The sequence below is a fragment of the Schistosoma haematobium genome, chromosome 3 (assembly GCF_000699445.3).
Source record: "Schistosoma haematobium chromosome 3, whole genome shotgun sequence".
Lineage (NCBI taxonomy): Eukaryota > Metazoa > Platyhelminthes > Trematoda > Strigeidida > Schistosomatidae > Schistosoma > Schistosoma haematobium.
The window spans coordinates 18,277,023-18,301,686 of record NC_067198.1 but is presented as its reverse complement, the minus strand read 5'-3'; the positions used below and the strand labels follow the sequence as shown (position 1 = coordinate 18,301,686).

At 31.3% G+C, this 24,664-nt stretch overlaps 1 protein-coding gene across 1 annotated transcript; it reads right to left on the bottom strand.

Annotated features, from left to right (window-relative positions):
* Positions 1–979: 979 nt before the first annotated feature.
* Positions 980–24,438, bottom strand: MS3_00005156 (uncharacterized protein; the record flags this gene model as incomplete). The annotated part of the gene is made up of 5 exons (XM_012936669.3): positions 980–2,969; positions 8,323–9,204; positions 17,122–17,275; positions 19,030–19,537; positions 24,373–24,438. The coding sequence occupies 5 exons, from the start codon at positions 24,436–24,438 to the stop codon at positions 2,348–2,350; spliced, it is 2,232 nt and encodes a 743-aa protein (XP_012792123.1). The 3' UTR covers positions 980–2,347.
* Positions 24,439–24,664: the final 226 nt, after the last annotated feature.

The following is a 24,664-nucleotide window of genomic DNA, read 5'->3' as shown; positions in this document are numbered from 1 at the left end:
ACGTACACAAAAACCAGTGATTTTGAAATCTAATGAAATATCTCAATATGAATTATGTTGAAACCTCTGATTTTATTTCATAAAAAAATTACTACTTACTGTATATTTCAGTATTTAGCAAAATTTGCTTTAAACTTGTATTTATATACATCTATATTGCGTTGGAGTGAATGTTATTTATGACTATGATGTATTAGAATACATAAACGGAACATCAAAACATTTACGTGAACAGAATGTTGGCAGTTAATTCACTAAGTTTTTACTTAGAATAAATTCATATCTTTAAAAGTAATATCAAGATGTTTAAAAAACTTTTACCCATTATCTTTAAATCGAGCTGGAAATTCTAACCAATGTGACATGTTACTAGCAAGTAGTTAAAAATATAAATTAAAAGTTCATAGCGAGGTGTATGACTGTAGTTAGATTTCCAAAGCTTTGAAAACCTTGAACTCTGTACTTATGTTTTTCTATATGAAATATTTTATCATCCACCTGTCATTTTATTTGCAATACTCGAAGCAGGAATAACGTTGAGTCCAAGTTCAAACAGCAGGTCTCTAGTGGCTTTCCTATCTACTTCGATATGAAATGTTTTTTATTAGCCAAATATTAGTTCGATACTTACTTTTCAATTAAACTTGAACTCTGTTTTGTTAGGGTTAATAAGTATTGTTTTAGTATCAAGATAAAATTTTTATGTTTAAAATACAAATTCGGGTGACTGAATAGAAATTGGACAGTGTTTTCTTTTATCTCAGAGACATCCCTCATGCTCCTACGGGCTGAATACTCATTTACTACTAATGAATGGATACTTTGTTAATCAATATTTAGTCAAAAATACAAATAACAAAAGCCTTATTAAGAATATCATTTTGTGATATTTTATGTTGCCATTATCTTGAGAAGAATCTTCTATCACAGTCAGAATAAACTCCTAAAGAATAAAAATCTCTATTGTGTGATTATTAGTGTCATAATTAGAACTTCGTGAAATGAAATCCCTTATTTAAAATTTACAAATCCAACAAACAGTTCATTTTCAGATGAAATAACATAACCAATGCGAGGTAGATTCAATGACATGCTCCATACTGATTTAGCAGTGAAATTTGCCTTCTCGTCAAGTTTCAACTGTGCTTCAGTCAGTTTATATGGTCCAGAATTGAACTACATGTTAAACTGGGGGTTGAAAGGATTTTCTGACTACTTATAAGCTTCTTAAACGTAAATTAGAAAATACATAAGACAATCATATGATGAAAAAGATAGTTCACATATGATTGACTTAAAATATTCAAAATCTGTTTTCTAAGATAATAATAATACAAAGAAGTAGAAAATAGGTACTATGTAATTAACTGAATAGGAAACGGCTATGTTCTGCTTGTGGAACAACTGACCAAAATCGTCACATTTTATGATGATAAGTGAAGTGGAATCTACATTTAAGGGAGGTATTTTAATTTAAAATCCACATCGGGTTTGAAATTTTGTCATAAATTCTGAACTTCAAAAAATAGAAAATAACTTGTTCATATTTGATTTCTTTACTTCTGAACTCTAGATAAAAGAAATACAGTGACGTAGATATATATGTCGCGTGTATTTTCCTTTCTTCCCTACACACAATTCAAAACTTCCCATGATGCCTTTGTTTATCTTCGATTCATAACTTCCAGTTTTACTCTATTTCTTAGTGTAGTTACACTACCACAAAACTATCTATTTTTCAAATTTTAACAATTGGTATATCTGGAATTTAAAAATTGCTTTATCTAAAAGTTATTAACTGAACGAAGTTATTTGGAAAGATAAAAAACAGAACCTAATACTAGTTGTCTACGGAACCAAAACAAGATAAAATGGAAAAGCATTATACTCCATAGAAAGCACTGAATTAATTCTGATTGAAAAAAGTGATTACGATTGAAGATATTAAATTGAATCTAGAGTCTCATTTCATATTCTGTTATAAAAATGTTATGAAATATGTATTATAACTTGATTTTGATCATCATAACTTTGCATTTAATAAATCCTAATCATATTAACAAGCTTTCATTGAATTTATCATTAATTTCATAATCTTGTGCGCAACAAAATTTAGGTGTTTTTAAATAAAAAGTAATATAAATCAAACCATACACTAATGAATTCCCAGGAAAATATTTTCGTTTCGTATACAACTGTTAATCACATGGGAGTACCTACAATGAAATGAAAAATCTTCCATTTCATAAGTATGTTTTTATAATGAACAACATATAGTTGATGGGTAAAATTAATAAGAAAATAACTGTTAGTTTACTCATTACCAATTACACCACCGTTATTCAATTCAAAATGCTGTCATCACAACATGTGAATTATCTTTCACTTTAGGGCTGTCATGATGATCGTTAGTATTAGTAATAATTGTAGTAATATTGTCATTTTCAATGTTGGTATCTGTTTGTACAATAACTTTCTGTGACGTAACTTCTTGTTTTGTATTTGTCTTCAATTTCATCCATCCATTCCAAGTAGCTGATCTTGAAACCAATCGATAAAATTTTACGTCTTCTAAAATGTCTTGAAATTCTTTTGTTAACTGAACATTTTCACAAACCGAATCGTTTTCTTCATCTGTATTTTCTAATTCATCAGCTGGTGATTTACTAAGACAAGTATTGCTAATCTTTTTTATATCTATATCATTATCTGGTGTTGATGAAGTGACTAAACCATCACATTCTTCTTTATAAGCTGTATTACATTCTTCATTACCAACAGATATAGATGAGTTATGTGAGTTTTGTTCTTCTCTTTCCATTATTGGTTCAATTAAGTAACCAAGTTTCCAATTATTTGTATATGAACACGAAGTATTAACTGGTTTATTTATTAAAGTAGATGATGACGACGTTAACAGAGATGGTGTATCGCTTATTGCTGACACTGGCGAGTTCACATTCATTGAGCTTTAAACAAGTGTAGAAATAAAGAAGGAAATAAGTTTTATATAAATGTAAATTAAATGGATAAGATTGTTTTATCTATACGTAAAATAAGAAATAAATTGCAACAATCAATAATTGTTAAAATTCCGCCTAGTTTTAATGACCTGATGTAGAATATATTAAATCTACTGAGTTAAGTTAATCTCAAAGGGTGTTTCTTGCCATTTCAGGAGGTCAAATAAGCTTGATTTTCTTCTGAAACCTTGTATGACTGTAAGATGTTTTGTATCATTTTGTTATTTTTACGCATCTTAGATTAGTTGTAAGATGCTGTTTTTAATAATTATACTTTGAAAACATTCAGAATGTATCAGTTAATAATAGAGTTTCGAAAAAGTAAATGATCATCTACAGCAAATACAAAATCTTGTTTTACGCTGAAATTTCAAAAAACGTTTCATTAAGTTAGCCATATTATCATTAAATGTAAACGATGATAATTTTTTCTGTGGGTGGTGTTATTCATGCCATCATCCAGAAAATACAGGTGTTTGTTAACAGTTGTGTACGCAAAATACTTCGGATCCGTTGGCCGGACACTATTAGCAACAACGTACTATGGGAGAGAACAAACCAGATCTCAGCGGATGAAGAAATCAGGAAGAAGCGCTGGAAGTGGATAGGACACACATTGAGGAAAGCATCCAACTCCGTCACAAGACAAGCCCTCACATGGAATCTTCAATGCCGAAGGAGAAGAGGAAGACCAAAGAACACATTACGCCGGGAAATGGAGATAGACATGAAAGAAATGAACAAGAATTGGATAGAACTGGAAAAGAAGGCCCATGACAGAATGGGTTGGAGAATGCTGGTCGGCGGCCTATGTTCCATTAGGAGTAACAGGCGTAAGTAAGTAAAGTAAGTATTTCACTTAATGTAATTTTAATAAATTCGATTACAGTATTTTCAACGCTATTTTGTCTTACAGTTAAGTAAATGTTCATTAGTCAATAGTTCTGCTCGAAACCTTATTTTACATGACTAAATTATTTATTAGTGTAGTTCTTATGTCCTTCGCCACATTTCCTTTAACCCGTTTTTGTGCTCGATCTTATTTATATGAGGTTTGTTTGCTCACTAGAAAAGATCATTCAGTTCTCTATATAAATATTTTACCAATCACGTTTTTCCTAGCCCTGTTGTTGTCATCTATAACTCATTAGCTTGTGATAGAATTCGAATTTTCATACTCTGTTTTATTATTCCGTCAGATATAAATATTCCTCTTTTCTATCTCACATTCACTATTTTTATTCTAAAAATTCAACTTTTAAAAGGAATTTGCAAGCCTGCTCTTTGATTATCATCCTCTTCACCTGATACATATTGAGAACTAGATACTTAATCCAGGGGTTAGATTTACCTTCAATTTGATTACCAGCATAGGCTTAAATAGTGCAGAGAGTTTTTATAAACTTGTTAAACTTTCTATAGATCCTAGAGATATAATTAATTGTGTATAACGAAATGTCTAAATTGTTGATTCGAAACACTCAAGTATTATTTTCGCCCAAGAACTAACCCACACGAATTTGTGAATGACAAATTACTGATTTGCACGGCCACTTCATATATTCATTGATTTCTCTACTGAACCTCGGACAACAAATGCATAAAGCATTCTTAATTGAATTATTTTCACATCATTAACTACAAATCATTGAACAGCTTTATTTTTAAGTTTAGTTTACTCGTATGACACATGTTGAAACAGACGTTCTGTTTAAATAATGTTATTCAAAGTTTATAAGTATGGTAAAATTGGAGAACATTCTCATATATCTAAAAATGAATTTTCTATGATAACCTGAAATTAAATAGATTATTCATTATGATAGTTTCAACCGATTTCTGAAGTTCTCCAATATCTGTTTTTCAAGTATCCTCTCATTCAATAACTTGATAAAAATGAAAAAGTGAACCAAAGAAAAGGACACAGTCTATAATAATACGTCGCTGATTATAAAAAAATCTCAAATGTATAGAAAGCAAAGTAGATTTGTAATGTTTGCGTTTACCAAATATTATAGAGCAAAAAAGATATTAGTAAGCATCCAAAGGTGGCGTAGAACCCATTCTATTAAGTCATGAATTTTGATGACAACCTTTCAATTTATAAAAACAATGTATTTGGATAAAGAAGTATTCTGAATGTATGATGCCTGGACTTATTCTATTTCGCATCAAATTTCAAATATGTAAACGTCGACCAATTTGGAAAAAAAAGTTTTTTTAGCCTAGAAAAGTTCCTGTAAATGTTAAAAAAATCTTAAGAAATCTAAGTTCACTGACCAGCCGACACATTTGAATAAGTCTAATTTGAAACCATATTCGATTAAAAGTTGTGCATTTACACCTAAACTATTGCTTACACATAGTTTTTAGTTAAAATCCTAGGCGTTGCACTACTAAGTGTCTTTGCTGAACTACATAGATTTCCATGGCTAAAGACTTTTTCAACAGGATTGAGAAGTTAATAAAAATTTGGGAATTATATTTAGAACGACTAGAAACATAAATAAAATCACCTGCATAGTGTATAGATCATTTCAAACTGTTTTCGAAAGTTACTGATACGTTGGATATTTCAATCACTTTATTGTAATTTCAAACTTCTCTGTAACCATTTCAATGTGATTTTTGTTTTTAGTCATCACCATCATCAATTGGGATTGGCGATATAAAAGTGTCAGTAACTAACAACATACTGTTACATAACTTGTGAAACTATAAATCAACTGTACTGATGAGCGATTCATTATAAATAAGCAGCAGAGATGCGAGGAACACTGATCTAAATTTGTAGACCACAGAAGATTTTTAAATTAATCAATCAGATCATAGCAGAGGTCTATAGTCTGCGCGACTCAATTACATTCATAAAAGCCGAATAATTTTATTTAAAAGAACTTAAACACTAATTTTCCTCATTTCTTGGACTTGAATAATTAAATCTGCCATTTTTAAAATCAAACTCTAACCATTTATCCCAACACCATTAGTAAATTCATGAAACCATTCAACTTTAATCGTTTGTTGTTCTAAATAAATAAATGATAACCTTGTAGACTTATAGTATGTGCAAACGATGAATATTCAACACTAAAAATAAAATAAATTATACCCTCAAAAGGATTAAAGATCATGATATTAACATAAGAATCACATTGTGACTACTAAGTTACTACGATAAGTACTGTACTAAACTTTCCACACATATTTTCAAATAAAATTCAGTAGAACATTATTTCTTACTTTAGCCTATTGAAAAACGGAGGAGCAGATGTACTCCATGATCTTTACTGATTTCTGAATCATTGGAACACCACTGTTTAACAATCTATCAGTCACAATAGAACTACATAGTTACCATTAAAGTAAAAAGACAGGAAATTTGTTTCCAACCTTTAGTTGACATTACTTTGATAGAAAGGTAAGTATCTCTCAGAAACTAAGTAGTAATTCTCATTACGATTAATGAATCTGCCGAAATAAACCACTGATAAATAATCCGTACTGAAATCAAAATAGGCATGTAAAGTTTCAAATTTGTGTTAGGGGTTTTAGTCTTAGGTATCACTGAATTTCATTACTTATGACTAATGTTTCCATCTGTGCTGTTGCAATCTTTTAAGTCTGTTGGTTAAAAACTGGTGGTGACATTAAACGGCAAAAGTATTCAATACTATCAAAGCTGAACTAATTTGATGTTGTACTGGTCAAATGAACAACAAAAGTTTCACTAGCAAACAATATCAGTCAAACTATCAACTTAAGAGTAATATTTTGTGAATAAAACTAAGTCATCTGTGTTCCAGTATTTATTAAAACTTAGATACTGAATCATCGTCAGTGACTAAATACTAAGAATAATGGAAAGAAACGAATGAATAAATAATTAACTACAAAATGCATAAATAACCAATACATTCAGTTAATATAGGGATTTAGTTGTACGTTTCTATAAGTATGCAATATGAAGATAGAACGTAAGCTTCAATCAAGCATTCTAAATAAATCAATCCCCCCTTTTAACTACTGAAGTCAAACAAAAGGCTCAAATTACAAAGTAAAAATACGACTAGATTTTTTCCACTTGTGAATACCCTAATCAATATTCACTTTATGTTTTAAGATTTATTCGTGCAATTTATTATTAGTCTAATTTGCATAAAATAGTTTATTCGATTTCACATAATATTACAAGTAAATGCTAACCATTAAAAAGTTGACAGTGAATAAAATCATAGGGTTCAAAAACATTTTGTATATTGATAATGATAGGTAGAAAAAACCATGACAACGGATTAAAGAAAGATAGCGAAGATACTGTTAATACTCATTTTTTGGCCATAATAAAGTGTAAGTAGCCCTTTTAATAATATAGATATCTGGGTGTCTGACTCAAGATGACTATCAGGAAAATAAAAGGTATTTCGTTTTGAAAGTAAAGAATGCCATGTTGAGGATTGAAATACTTTGTCAAAAATTACTGGATCAGTACAGCTATAATATATACAAAAAATAAAATCTTTGTGATGGAGAAACTAAAATCAAGTGTATAGTCCAATTCTGTTTAGTTCTGTTGATTTGGACGGTTTAATCATTCAGCTCTACTAATGTATTCATTCATTTTTGAGGGATTATGAATGTTTTCATGGGTCTTGTACAATAAACAAGCAAAACAAAAAACTGTTCTTTTCACGATCAATCTCAATCCAATTGTTAAACCGAGTTTACCATTACACAAACTCATAACACGCAAAGTGTGGATTTTAACATACTCTAGAATAGCAATTTATTACTATATAAATGTTTTCAAATAAATAATATTTACGACAAAATCTATAATTTGACTTCACTTCAAAAGTAATGATTTTGCTAGTTTTTTGACATATTTATTACAACTATTGATTCTATAGTGAATAATCCTGATTGTTATTAAAAGTCTGTTAGACTGTATTTTATATTCTAAAAGCAATGGATCTTTGGTGACGTGCGTGTTCATCAACGTATACCAATAAAATCTCACTTTCAGTTTTTTTCTTAAATGAGTATTTTTGAAACTAAAATTACTTTGTGACATCATTTATATCTCCGTTCTTAAAATTTATCTCCACTTGATGCGCGTAAACTAGATGGTAATTTCCTGAACAAAGATTCTTGGTTATAGTCTCAGGAAAATTTTGTAATAATGACAGCTGACTTCTAAAGTAGACAGTACAGTGAAGTCAATATCTATAACAGTTTTTTTGATCAGCTAAAATCTAACGATGAAAAACAAATTTATGCCAGAATACGTTAAACATACCATGATGTCACTGTTGTTTCATCCTCATTGCTTCCACTATTTGTTAGTAATTTTTGATTATGATTATTGGAATATTTTGTGTTGAACATCGTATTGGTGATTTGTTCAGCATTAGCATAAACGGGTTGTGAAGCTTCGCTTAAATTATCTTCTTCCTCTTCTTTTTCTAGAAAAACATTATCATCTTCACGTTCGCACAGTGTTTCTGAAATGAATGTTTCTTGAGAACTATAATCATTATGAATCATGTTTTTTTCTTGTATTTGTTGTTTTACTACAGTTACTCGTGGTGAATTAACATTACTAGAATGTTTTAACTGCTCTGCTGTATTTACTTCAAATATAGTTTGACATGAACGTTCAGCAAAACATTTACCAGACGTTATAATGAAGTTTTCCTCTGGAAATATCCATGATGATGATGAAGATTTTGTATCGCTATCATAAGCTAGTGAGACAGAGATTTCTTTTGGTAACATATTTGAAGAATTTTGCCTTTGATGTAAATTATTTGATTCTATATTTTGTAACAGAAATTCATTAACAGAGTTGGAACGTGGTTTAGTTTTCAACAACGGATCAATTGAGTTGAGAGACGTTAGAATATTTTTCTTTTTTCTAGGCTCTGACGAAAACCAGCAATGATTTGTTTCATTTAAGTGAAATTCACTAGATTCCTTTTTAATCTCTTGATCTATTATCCATTTGCTAGAGTCGGTAACACGTCTAGATAACTGAGACTGCATAGTTAATTGTTTCATTTGACGAAATAGTCTTGACTGAAATTTATCAGCATTCTCTATTAGAAAGATGAACAATCCGCGACCATCTTCACATCCACTTCCAGTTATTAAATAAAAACGTTTGGTATACACACCGAATCTACATAAATCCAGAATGTTTTTATAAGAAATTAAGATCAAATATAAGTTTTACTTCCTACTTTAAGAAAGATTGAACTGTCGTAAAATTTAAAACTAAAACTCTGTGAATATTGAACACAAATTTGATTATTAGAGTTTACTTTTAATTGGTCATATTGCCTATAGAGGGAATATCAACACTTGTAATAAATGCTTTTTTAATTCGTCACAGAGAGGTGCAATATGGATAGGTCAGCACATAAAATTACAGTAAAATGTCTGTTTAAATGGTATTTCGAAATAGAAAGTATTATGTTACATTTTAAATAGCTAACTAGAATTATGTTTAAACATGTGTCAATAGACTAGCTAGTTCAGCTGCACTAATAATGAAAATTTTCCTTTTTTAACAATTCTATATCACTAAATGGTAAATAATGCATAAATGGCATTTTATGGTTACCTTTGTGTGGATGATTTCTAGTGGAGAATAAACACAAGGAAATTAGTGACTAATGCTTTTAATATTTGGATCAATATGAGTGGTCAGTTACTGGTAATAATTTTCGTATATGTTGACTGCCACAATAAATATTAAACCAAAGTTGCATTAATAATTCTGCTGGTAAAATTAGAGCAGTATATCGAGGATGGGAATGTAATAGGTTGAAAACTTTGAACGTGAAATCTTCATAACTACGCTTAAGCTAGTGTCGATAGGTTTTTCAGTTACAAATGAGGAGATTTAAAAAACTATTTTAACGATATTCAATCTTTGAACCTATTAAAAGTATTTAAAAATCCTAGACTTGATACATTGATGGTTACCAGGATTTTAACAATTTACATTGATCTACTATTACTACTGTTCTAGAAGTTCATAGCTAATAAAAGGAATAAAAAAACTACATGTTCAAACTTAATTTGACATGGATTTACAATCTAAGCACTCTCTAGTTACAAAATATATTATAGATTGATTGAAGTGAAGTGGAAGAATATAAACTGAGCTCTAATACACATTTACATTTTTAATTCTGAAGTAATTATGAACTCTAGGATGCATTTATATCGAGCTAATGAGTCTCAAATAAGACGGGACACACGTCCCAGTTTACAGTGATAGCCATCATCAATTCCTGTTTGGATTCATTTACATTTATTTTTTATGACAGTTAACAGATGATGGTTGTGATGAAGCTTGCAACGAAGGCACGAAAATGTATAGGTAAAAATAAACTTTCAAGTTCTAAAAAAGTGAATAATGAAAGAAGAATCTCTCAGACTAGTTTTTTTAATGACTCACAAATGAGGAAGACAGACAGGCATTTGGTATGGTTGGGTCAATCAAATATATTTAAAATATTCTTCTTCTATATACATTACATAGTTAACTTTTGAATCAAACAGTTAATTTCACGAATAACTGAGCAATACAAGTGACACACTGATGTGAATAATAATGAAGACATATATATATATATATATATGTATCTTCTATGATCTACTCTTTATATACACCGCCAAGCGTGTAAAGATTGTAAAGATAAAGCTAAACCTCCCAGTCGCTTAGCATTAATAGTAGTGCGCTAATTTTAAAACAGATATGACTAACTCTTATAGGTGTTTTGAATTTTACCTACATTTCAAAATTTCCTCATCACTAACAACTTTACAGGGGTGCATTAATTTTAGAATGAACAGATGTATGATAAAAACGTACTGTTTGGTACTCGGAAAGTCATAGCTTTACAACGATCAAACCGGATGTAATAATCTACTTTGTGAGACACATTATGAAATGTAATATCATTCTTTATTTACCAGTGTTATACAACTTTTTTCATACGACATGAAAGTTAAACTGCTTGTAATTAAGTTCAAAAGCATGCAGCTAACAATCCAAAATATATTAAACAAGAGGTTGTTAAAGGCTCATTTTACAATTATTTTATTTATCACAGTGAAACAATAATCGTTTCAGAATTTCTGCCTAGAAACTGGGAATTTTTATTAACCAGATAGTGACTCCTCAGAGTACTTATAACAATAAAATGAGAAAGATTGTATAGTTACAATATTATTAATACATAATTTATTCTAAAACAGCAATGCAATGTAACAGATTTCAGTACTATTGTTAGATGATTTCCTGCGATTTTCACGGACAAACTTGCATCTTCAATACAATCTTAAAAATTTCAGCTGGCCCTTTAACAATATTTTATGAAATATTCTCATTTTTTCAGACATTTGACAAGTTTTCTTACAAAGTTATCTTAGAGAATCTTAGTTTGGAAAGCAGTACGATTAAAAGCATGGCCTCAAATATATAAAATAACGAAGCTGAGTGATTCCATTGTTAAATTTAGATAATCTCAGTTTCGTGATAAGTAAACGATTTAACTTTCAATATTCTAAAACTATCAGTTCTCGTTGCCATACTTGTTGCAAGATTCAAACAAACCACAATTTTCGATGAGTAGAATGAAACTACACAAGAAAAATTGATGAGATTCTTATTTTGAGAACATTGTAAGTCATGTGAACAGTTGTCTAAAGCACTTAACAAAGTCTTCCTGGATTTCAATTTTTCGATAAAACATGGGAGATATGGACCAAAGATATGGCCACTAGAAATAAATGCCAAGGTGATACCGTGTTAGTTTTCTAAACAATACGTTACAAACAACATCTCATTAAACCACCCTACCACATTGACAGTTGTTTATATTATTTATATTAGATTTATTTGCTTTCATATTAGAAAATAAAGTTAGTTCATCAAAGCCATCTTGCTACTAAGTATGTGTACTAAAGTCAAATTTATCAGGTAGCATTATCAAACAATCTCCCGAAAATGATAACTATATATTCTAAATTTTGGTTTTCTCCAACTACATATATTGTATTCTAGTCCATGTTGATAACTAGTCAACCCAAACACTAGAGCTCAAACTCTTAAAAAGACTGAGCTTTAATCCCTTGAGAAATAACACTTCGCAAAGACGGAGGTAAACCCAAATGACGAATTAAACAAGATTAAATTTAAATTCCTAATTCTGTTATTAGATACGATCTATGTTTGTATAAAACATTACCTTACTTCGAATTATATTGCTACCAATAGTTTTCATTCTATCAATGGTTATTTCAATATGAAACATATTACGAGAAAAAATCATGAACAGAATATAGAAGGAATGAATAGATTTATAGATAATTTTGTATGTGTACATTGTATAAATATTTCAGTTACATGTAAGTGACTCTCTAATTATGTATGAAGAAAGTGATACACTAACGTCGACATACCCAATTACATATCTGTGTACAAAACAGTTAATTTATGTTACATAATAGGGCCAGATCGATAAATAAAAGCTTCATTATTATTTACGTGTGTTTTCAAATGGTAGACAGATATAAATAATGACTCACATAAAATAAAAAGGATAATTATATAAATAGGTCTAAAGATAATTATTTGGCGAGCTGCAGAACAGAAGGGTGTACATAATTAGGGTTAATAAAAAAATGAAGAACACTCTAGTGATAAGCAACTGCTGTCGATTTAACATAATTCAAACACCATAGGTGTTGGCAACATTTATATAGTAATTTTAGTAGTTGAGATCATGAGTCAATTGAAGTTAGGCCACCATGGAAAACCTGTAAGCACTAGATGGTCGTTTCGTCCTATTTTGGGACTCCTCAGCAGTGCGCATCTGCAATCCCGCCTCGCGCGATTCGAACCCAAGACCTATCGGTCTCGCGCGCGGACACTTAATCACTAGACCACTGAGCCGGTATCCAACGGTGTTAATGTCTAACTTCAACTAATCCACGAAATTGAGAGACACATCCACAGTTGTCTTTAGTGTAACAAACTCACAACAGAACAGGTAGAACTCCACTGGTCACTGCTTCTCACTAGAACTCCAGGAAATACCTCTTGAAGCTAGTCACTAGTGAGCATATGTTGATTAATACTAGAAAGGGGTTTTGTGGATATTATAGTAATTTTAATAGTTGAGATCATGAGTCAATTGAAGTTAGACGACCATGGAAAACCTGGAAGCGCTGAACGGCTGTTTCGTCCTTCATATAGGAACAAATAAAACTATTATGATAATATGTATTCTTTGTTCATGTAAATGGCTTATTCTCTCAGCTAAAGAAATTCACATAACTTGAGGTTAGATTTTGAAATTTATTCGAAGTAATATTACTTCAGTTTACCCAAAATGAAAAATAAAATGATAAACTCAAGACAATAAAATGAAAATGATCATTTTTTTTTTAATTTGAACTACGACTAGCTAAATTCTGTTCCTGAATATAATATAAATGAGTAAAAAGGCTAATCGAAAACTATTGCACTTAAACATAAAATGAAAATAAATGAATGGCAAAATGATTGGTTTAAATGTACCTAACGGTACAAAAAGAGAGTTTTTGGTAAACCATTTCATGAACATTATATATACATCACTTGCAACTTATTTATGAGATTTCAAGTAAGGTATTTCAATCTATCTGTCCTTTAATAGGATTTTATATATTTAGTCTGGTTAGACTTAAGATGCGTCAACTTGTATTTTACTTCGGAGGTTAAAAATCTTATTTCTAACATGCTAATTCTGAGAGGAACTCCGACCGCTGAATGAGAAGTTGAATGGATGGAATGTTCAGTAGTTTGTAGATTCAATTAATTATCGTAAGAGGTTCAATTGTGTACCCTCTACTTTTTACAGTGAACTCGTGTGCTACGAGTAAAATAACGTAAGGATGACAGTATGGAATTATTTCATTTCAGCAATTTCTTACTAACCGTAGATAAATTTACTTCACTGATGAGTAACCAGCTAATCAGAATGATAAACATATACCAGGAACACTGAATTAAGAACGTAATAATTGTTAATTAACTCTTTCACTGAAAGGACCTGACCATTCTCATGGGAGACCAAAACTTCAAAGTGGGAAAGGATAACACTGGATACGAAGATATCATGGGACGACATCGACTGATTGAGAGAAAGGAATGAGAATGGTGATAGGTTTGCAAATTTATGTGAATTCTACAAAATGGTTGCAGGTGGCACAATATTCCCCTACAAACGCATACACAAAGCTACATGGGTCTCACTGGATCATACTACAGAGAACCAGATTGATCATATTTGCATCCATAGAAAATTCAGAAGGTCAATCGAAAACGTGAGAGTTGTATGACGAGATGAAAAGGTAAAATTACAATCTTTTACTCATTGTGATTTTTGTTCAGGATTATTTGCATTTTAATTCAATATGATAATTACTCAGTGTTGTGTTGGTTTCGTTTCCCAGTGTAATATTTTATTCGGTATAACATACGATATTCTTTTATTAAATTAATATGAACTATGCTCAGCATGACATACATCATGTTATTTGTTATAACTCTAGGTATTTTTCATATATGTCATTTTATTCTAGTTAATAATCGAAATGGGTGTACAATCAATTTATAGGTGAGTGTATTTTCGACTAGGGTCGTCGTCGTGTTTTCGGAGTTAATAAATCTCTATTAACACCAGTCTTATTTTTCTTGCTTCGTATATGACCTGGACCTTCTATCCCATACACATCAACGAATTTAGGTCAAGACAACTAGTGTAGTAGCAGCCTCTGCAGCAGTAGGCCTCCACATACACAAGAGGAAAAGCAATATCTTTAAATACAACACAGAGAACACCAACCCAATCGACTTGATGCAGAAGCTCTGAGAGAGATGTAAACTTTTACGTACCTGGTCACTATCATCGAGGAACATCTGATGCAAACATAAATGCAAGGATTGAAAAAGCATGGACAACATTCCTACAGTTGAACCACATATGGAACTCATAACAACTGTCATCCAATATCAAAGTCACAATCTTCAATACAAACATCAAGACAGATCTACTGTACGGAGTTGAAACTTGAAGAACTACCACAATCATCATGGGAAAGGTACAGGTATTTATAAACAGTCTTTTGTGCAAGATACTCGATATCCATCCACCGGACAGCGTCGACAACAAATTGCTATGACAGGGAACAAACCAACTTCCGATTGAAGAGGAAATTAGGAAAATACATCTGAGGTGGATAGGGCGTACACTGTGGAAATCAACAAGCCGCATCACTAGACAAGCCCTAACATGGAATCTTGAATTCGAAAGGGGAAGAAACAGATCAAAGAACACATTGGGTTGGGAATTGGAAGCAGGCACTAAATGAATGAATGACATCTGGAACCAACTTGAAAGATTACTTAGGACAGAGTTGGATGGAGAATACTGGTGAGCAGCCTCTGCTTCATCACGAGGTGTAACAGGAGTAAGTAAGTGAGTAAGTCTTTTATTAATCGGAAAATTCCTCACGAAACTTTACAAACCTCATCACTCAGAGGTTTGTGTTTACCAATTTTTAAGGAAATATATATATTTTTATTAAACATTGTGTTGTTGGAGAGGATCCATTACGTGAGTTTATCTTAAATAATACGCATAACTTTAAGTTGTTTGTTATTCATAATGTAGTTCTTGAAATATTTACGTTTTTGGCTGTTTTATTATTTTAAACCTGTCCTTTAAAACCTAGAAAACATTTCCGAATGGTAGTGTATGTGGTTTAACTAGCCTTGATCTAGAACGGGCAAACGTATTTTCTTTGGAGTCAGGTAAATTGTCTTTTCACATTTGATCAACCATCTTCATTCTCCATGAACAGAAAAGTTTTCTGTGTGTGGAGATACTAATGACATCGTTCATCAATAGCATCTTAAATAAATGCGTAAATTGTAAATATAATATCAAGTGAAAAAATTACTAACCGTAGTTTTATATGTGTTGAATTTTTTTCATATTTGATAAATAATACGCCGTTTAAAGTTCTTGCAACTAAACAACAATCACCAGAAGACCATTTGGCGGTGGATAAAAGTAAAGAATCTATGGTATTTACCGTTTGATCAGGATTATAAAATACATGATATAATGCATAAAATTGATGAGATATTTAATCTGAACAAGGACTTAATTATGTACAAATAAAAACATTCTGCAATAATAGTATTAGCTTTATTCAAAGTCATAGTTTTGAATTGACATTTGAAAAAAGACCAAATCCACAGTCAGTTACTTATACGAAAAATAATAAAAATAATTGCTTCATTAACAAACAGTTTTCATGTAGATAATCTGGAAGCTTTTTAACAATTCACTCGACATTTTATACTGGAAGAAATAATATCTCTGGATTATGAGATGTTAACCTACCAAAGTTATTTCAAACACTAAACTGCTATAGGCAGATGATAATAATTAAAATTCACGCCAATGCGACAAAATTGAATGTCAGATTGGTATTGTTAGTACCATATAAATGATTCATTACAGATCTAACTACTTGGAAGTGTGTGACTTGTCTTTGAAACGTAATATTCAGGACGTTTCGTACCTAACTCGAATCACCACAACTTAATTCAGCTACTTCAAGTGTCTATTAAAGCCATCAGAGTATCTGAAAATCATTCATAGGTTGAGAAATTCATTCTTAATTTAGGATTAACTAAATTTGTCATTGTGTAAGTGTTTCGTACTTATTACATCAAACTTATAAATGTACGTTTTTATAAATCTCCATAAAATGAAATGGCAGAAAATCTATGCTGACTTGTAATGTAAACCACTTTCCTGTTTATCATCAATGATGATTGAGAACTAGTGTAGGAAAACAACGATTCAAAGTTAAGTGACATACAGAAGTTGTACGTTGATGAGGGTTTCTAAATTAGCATATGATAGTCCAATAACTTTCTTCATATAGAAACATACGTGATATACTTTTCAAATAAATGATATACGTGTATAATTTTCGTACTCGTGAATTTTTATGAACTTACTTGCGCGCATATTTGACCGGCCATACTTTTACTATTGAATATGTGTCCGGATCAAGTAGTTCAAATGCATTTTCTTTTATACGTAGTAAGTAACGACCAGACAACCCTAAATCTTTTGATTTTTCTGTATGAATTATGTAGACAGAAAATGTATCTAAAAGCCAGTATAAAATAAAAATACAAATGAATTCATAATAAACAATCAAATATTATTACTATTTTTAACTCTAAACGTCTCCTGGATATTTTTGAATTCACTATTTTCAAAATCAGCTGGTTGAGTAATACATTATTTGTTGCCATGAGAAAACCGCTCTATGCTTCACATTTTAAAATTGTAATGAAATCCAAATTCTTTGCATCTTTTATAGACTCATCATTGGCTAAGTTCCACTCCATATTTTAGTATCTGGTGTTACAGATAGATGAACAAGAAATAACCAGAAATAATTCACATATGAATTATGATTAGGCCTTTTAGTTCACTATAGTCATTAATCAATCCTACCACCCTCTGGATCCGATGTGTTTAACGATTGACTTTTCGTACACTAATATCATTCTAAATATCTTTTAAACACTAGAGATATTCACAAGTGGAAATACACGACTTACATCTGAAACCTTAATCTTTATAAACGTTAATTATCGAGTTAAAATTCCTTTAATCTAACAATACTCATTGCATCACAATGTCTGATTTCTTGAAAATCAGTCCGCTAAAGCCATTAGTGATTTTAATAATACAAAGAAATATATTGAAAAAGATAAATCCTACATATCATTCATTCATTATCATTTAGAAAACAGATATTTTTCATCACGAACTCTTGTTATCCGAACTTAAAGCATAACTAAAATGATTTCACAGAAATATACTACTGAATATTGACTTAATTTTAAGAGACTCCGTTGTTATACATTGAGTCATATTGAAGTAATCACTTCATTGAAGCTATTTTCACATATTGTAAAAACTGTTTAACGGTAGTAGGAATTTAAAGAACATTTTATGCCTAGTTAGAAAAATTAAATAAACAAGCCACCGGTTCATGTGTGTTCTTAGGTTACACGAAAATGAGTTCATTTATTTTGTCAGTACAGAAAAGTATGAAATACATAGTTCAGTGCTGTTAAGTGAAATGTTTATAAAAACTAAGTGATACGCTTTTTTAGGAAATGACTTTTGCCAATGCGTCTTGCATTAATAAAACTTCATTTTACAATTATTTTTGAACTTTCGAATTTGCCGAAAATTATTCAAGATGCTCATTACTTTTAATTTTAAAGAAGGCCAGAGCAAGGTATCCCCTCAAAGCGGGTATATTTAACCTAACATTGTACAAAAAACACTTCCTTCAATCCAAAACTTGCTACCAACTGATGCAGGGATCTAAAATGAAACGAAACTGCATTGTAGAAACATATTGAAGACACTTATTAACCCAACATATATGATCAGAAACTTGTATTATTTATCATCAAACAAAAAAGAAAATCTTCATTACAGGGGAAAGGATTTGCTTATGGTTTTAGGACATTACGACTTAAACATTGCTGACATTTTTTAAAATTAAGTATCTCCAGATCTTATGCGATGTACGTTACTGATAACTAATCAGCTTGTGACCAGATGGATGCTATTTTACAAACTAAGTCAATAAACACAATGGGTTGTGTTTTGCTAATTGAAAATGATGGTTCACTTAAAAGTACGCTCAAGTCTATCTGTGACTTTACACATTTGACCATAATAAAGTGCATTTCTTCAAAATTGAAAGCCTGTAATAGGTTATAAACTAAAAAACGAACAGACGCCTGGCTAGTTATTGCAAAATAGCCCCTCGCTCATTTTGAAGCTAAGCGGGTCTTTGTAAAATATAAGGGAATTGAAAACATGTCATTTACCTTGAACAGAAGTACTTTCATATATTTCATTATCTAAGATATTTGGCAGGGCTGAAGCAAGTAAATCCAACTCCGATGTTTGGGATAAACTTAATGCAGATGCTCGTAGTAAATCGGGACCATTTAAAGTATTCTTTTTGTTTCTGTGCTTTGTAACCAAAGTTTTCAAAGATGAATACCATATATCTTGGTCAAACAGAGATGTAAAACCCAGCCACAACTGCTTTTTACCAAATAAAAATCGCGAACTTAGATGAATTTGGTTACATGGAATGGCATTTTTAACAGTGTTCAAAGAATGCTTCTGGTTAGGATGACCATTCTCATTAGATATTGATGCGTGACCAGAAACAATATGTTTTCGACAAACTTTGAAAGAATTTAATGGAATGATTATTTTTGTATCAGGTAGGTCTAAAGTCTCATATTCCGTATCTTGTAAATCAGCCATGATAACGGTATTTTTCGGGTCTCTGTGTAAAACAAGCACTGCTCGGTTCCATTCTTTCTGTAAACATTTTTCACAGTAAAGCTTTTACTTGGTAGATATATGTGAATGGTATAAAATTAAAAAATCATCGACGTTTATAAACCTTAAAGACACTAAATAACTCTTGTTGCTTTAAACGTAATCACTACCATTACAAATTGTTGGTGTTTTTAAGTGAAAATATAATGTAAGTCTTGTCTAATGATCTCAATTATTCAAGAACTTTTAAGAAGTTGCGTTTCCATTTTCGAAAGAACGTCATGTTATTTTCACTTAATTGTAGACTACAAATGTTACATTCTGCTACTCGTGTTTACTATACGTCAAAAATTGTTAGCACCTATTCATTTAGCGAAACTACTATATTGTGATAAATATAAATCAAAGGTGAACTTTTGAAACGGTCTCATTTGAAGTTATCATTTATGTTTCCGTCATATAATCATTAAATACTACTACATTCTTGTATTTTTTCTTCGTGAGCTTTTGTTTGACTTAGAAATTATTGTACTGGATTTTACCTTTCCAAAATTATTGTCAATTTATTACGGACCATTCATTCAGTTCTCTTCCACTTGTGACGCATCGTGCTCATATCTCAATTTCCTAACTTTGTTGATGTGGCCAGGGGTTTGCTAAATATTGTTGTATGAGTTACTAACTTTATAATTAGGCGTTATCTGCTTGTTAAGTTGTTTTCTACTCCAGCTATCGGATGGGTGAGAGTAAGAAACTGCATCTTAGACCAATATTCGTGTAGTATTACTCTCGGCCATTATCTTACATTTAGCGAGCCATTGTTTAGTCGAAGATAATTGGCATTTGATACTGCCTAAGAGAGCTAATCAACGCTTGGACTAGATTAGTACCACTGTTCTCTTATCTTATGGTTGGATCTCACGAGCAACCTCCCACTGGCAAGTAAGAAAAGTTAATATTCTGGCTTGGCTATATACTGTAAGAATAACTGACAATATAAACAAAACTTTTAACAGCATATTAAAGGATGAACCGACAGTAAAACAATTAGTGAGGAACACGGAAAATGAGAATAACAAGTATTCAATCGTTATTTAACCAAAGACACAACCAAGATAGTCGATAAGTACATCATACTATTCATAAAATAGATAATAAATTACTCCGTTATGGTTATCCTTTCTGAATCATATCTGGTAAAATCTTATAGCACCAGTTTTAGCCAACTTAGAAAGTCATGATCAACCACTACAAGCAATATAAAAACACATGTAATGTTTGCGTTTAATCACTCCATACACCATCAAATGTTTTCAAATATGTTTTGTCCTGCTTTTGTCTAACAAATCGACATACGTTGTTGTGTTGCACAACAGTGGCCTGTTTTGTTTACTTTAGTTAAACTTCCAGTTAAAGTGCTAAAATTCTTGTAACTTTTCCTCTTTAACAGCTATCTCTTAAACTCTGCAAGTTTAGGCGTTTCGCTAAGTTTCATATTTTTGACCTCATGACCTTTTACAGCAACACCTTGTTCCTTGTTCTGCAGATGTGTTTCAACTGATACCTTATCATAAAACCATTAAACTTTGACTGAAAACGTAACTGAAAATATTGAGAGTAGTTTTCAGTGATTCGTAAATAGTGATGCACGACATTTGTACAAATTTCACAAGTACAGCCCACAAAATTGTGCAAATAGATTTGTCATACATGCTGTTGAGACAAACATAGTTTGACGACAGAGACAACGACATATTTTCGATGTAGCCAAGAAGCATAAACCTGTTTTCAACTTTGGCTGCATTTTATCTTCGACAAAATCATTACAGACATTGCATAAGCTAACACAGTCACAGTGTGAAATTTTTAAAAACCTTCGGGGTAATCAAAGCCAACATATGATCAAGAAACACTTCTTTTATGAGACATGAGACAAAATACAAACTCAGTGACGTGTTTCTAAAATATTTCTATGAAAATCTTTTAACTAAAACAGTTGTCGAGCTTAATCAAGAAAGTATTATCAGAAGGCAGGGTTCGTGTTTAGGAAATAACCAATTGTATCATTTTAAAAAAGCATGATAAAAACCAAATTAACTCAAAACCTAAGGTAACTCAAACAAATGTTACAAACAAAAACCGTTCTCTTCTGATAAAATCACTAAATGGCAGCAAAACTAAAGACGTAAGTGAACGAGTAAACGCATGTTTAAGGCCTAGAGTCAGTGTATACTATTTTAGGCTCAAACAAAGAAACATCAGTATCACGACCCAAACAAAAAAGAATCAAAATCCCAAACAAACTCCAAGGCTTCCATAGAAATATTGGTATGAACATATCCGCTCAAGAAATTAAAATAATAATAACAAAAAACGAAAGCAAAACGATATTGATCGGTAGTCGAGATGTTGAAGTGAACCCATTCAAATACTTTGGTTCCATAATCAGACATGGTGGTTTATGTGATGGCTCGGTCCAAGCTAACATAACGAATGCACTACTTTTTACCTCCAAAATCTGCCCAATGTCGAAATCAAGTTGATAGAATCAGTAATATTTTCCGTTCTGACGCATGAAATGAAAAACATAGTGCTGATAAAAATTACTCAAAAAGAGTTAGGAATATAGTTAAATACCGCAACAATAATGATCCTCGGTATAAACGATATGGGACGAACCCTAATAGAAGAGCCACAATTGTAGAACTTAACGATTAGGGTAAGGCACAATGAATGGATATGTGACGTGTTGTAAGCCGAAGGTCAGATGATAAAAATGAAAGAAATTATTTAGTGCCGAATAAACAATTTAAATAATATCGATGAAGCACATACTAAAAGCTGACTGATGAAGTTACAACTAGACGTGCCGATCAAATTCTTCTGATTTAGTTGGAACACCCGTCCGAAATACAACTTAGCCGATATAATAAATTCATATCAAAGATAAGTGAGAAAATCAAATGTGCTAATCAGTGTACGAAAGTTTCTACAGGATGTTTGCAGCCACAAAAAAATTGAACAAGCATTTCGGTAACGATTACGCCTTAAATCAAACAATAATTGCAATCCTGAACGAATAAAAATGTCCGTTTGCCAACTGTTCCAAAACTTATAAAACGATAAGCGACTGCGAAGACACACCTAAACGTGATACCTTAAAAATAAACAAAACCTAAATTCTCATATGACCGTTACAAATCCAAGGAGCAAAGTACATTAACAGTCAAATTGGCCGAATAGGGACAGTATATATAAATCCTCATCCAAAGACTGCAAAGAAGTCCTTCAAGCACGCAAAGCAATAGTCGATAATTGTTATACAGTGCACAACTTGTTACTGGACAAGAAATATTGCCAAGAAATTTGAAGATTTGGGACAGGCTTACAAAATTAAAGCAAAATTTATTGCATAAATTCATAACCTCTAGACTAATACTAGGCTAATTTCATCGGTATAATTATATTTTAAGCGATTTAGTGATGAATGTTGAAATATTTCATCAAAACGTTAGATCTCAAATATCTCGAGGCTTCGTCTTTGAAATGACCAATATATGTAGACGAGCAGGTATTATTTATAAATCCGGAAATATATGTTAGATGCAAGACGTTTTCAAGCAAGAACGAAACCGAGAGCTCCAATAATCCCTTCCGTAAAAATGCATAAAAGGAAAATGAGTCTATTGCAGAGACTCTATCACCAAAATCGATACAAATTCCTTGGCTTTTTGTTCTTATCAGCTGAGGCTAAATATGACTATTTCCCGCGCACAGTTTAGAACACTTTGTAGGTATATGGGATTTGTACCGGCAAAATTGTATATTTCATCCGAACAATAAAAAACGAGTCCATAACAATAAGTAAACTAATGTTAAAAGTAAGACAATTTACAGAGTAATATCTGAGAGAGTTAGTCGCAAATACTATCCGCTATAATGCTTATAAGCTAAATACTTAGCACACACACAGACATTTTCTGAAAAAGTAATTCATAAAAATCATCTTTGTGTATTAATATACCTGCAATCAGTTATCTCTTTGCTTTCTGTATACCAAAGCAAACGGACATTCAGTTTTTTTATAAATCAGTAGAGGTAGTGAATTGTCATATCCTCCTTCATAGTTTTGATACAATCCAATGATTAGTGTTTACTGTACAATTAGTAATTCGATATGTTGGCTGAAAATCGCTCCTAATTTACCGATAAGATGTGCATAGATTCTCAACTTAGTTAGCTTGCAACGAAATGTAACTGTTCAAATAAACGTATCAGTCCAATCAATTAATAAAAATTTTAGACCAAAGGTAGTTTCCACCCTACCACTCGGTCAGTGTCAGAACAGTATTTCCAGTCAGCAAGAATAATTTTAAGAAATTTTAGCTCTTCAAGAACATTGGATATGGAAAACTACCGCGTAATCAAGAGGAAATTCAACCGCTACAGTGTTTTACCTACTCGGTAGTTACTGTGTTTCCCGAGCATAAAACCGAACGTTTTCCTTGTAATCCACTGTAGCTAAAGCTAATCATGTCCCTTTACATGTTTTTATCATATATCTCATGTCTTTGCACGTGTTTAATTTTACTTTCCAGAAGTGGATATGTTGCGCATTTTCGTCATCCTCTATTTCTGCTAGCCACTAAACGAGCTGATAAAAAGTAGGAAAATAAATCTACAAAATGTCATTTTTAAACGAACCCACGTAAATTAACTGCTAAATATGAACTTACATGGAAACATATCGCTACAAAGTACCTATAGTCATAAACAATTACTAAACTAATTTATGCATTATGTTATTGTTGAGGGAAATTCGAGAACTATATGATTACACGAAAGAATTTTATACATTTACAGGTAAACGATACCTTATTTGCCGAACAGTTCGTTAAGTACTTGAAGTAACCCCGTGTGCGCAGGGACAGGTCATTCATCCGTATATTTACAATAACATAGATATGTTTTAGTTATACGGTAAAACAAAAATAAAATTTCGAACACTAACTGAATGAAGTAAAGAATTTAGTTTTCTGTGACGCTCAGTTTCTAAGAAGCTGAATTTTATTGTTGGATATGTGAATGTAACTCATTTTATTTTAGTTTTAGATCTTGAGTAGCAAAAAGTTAATAAATATAACGGACACGGAATGGATTTAAAAC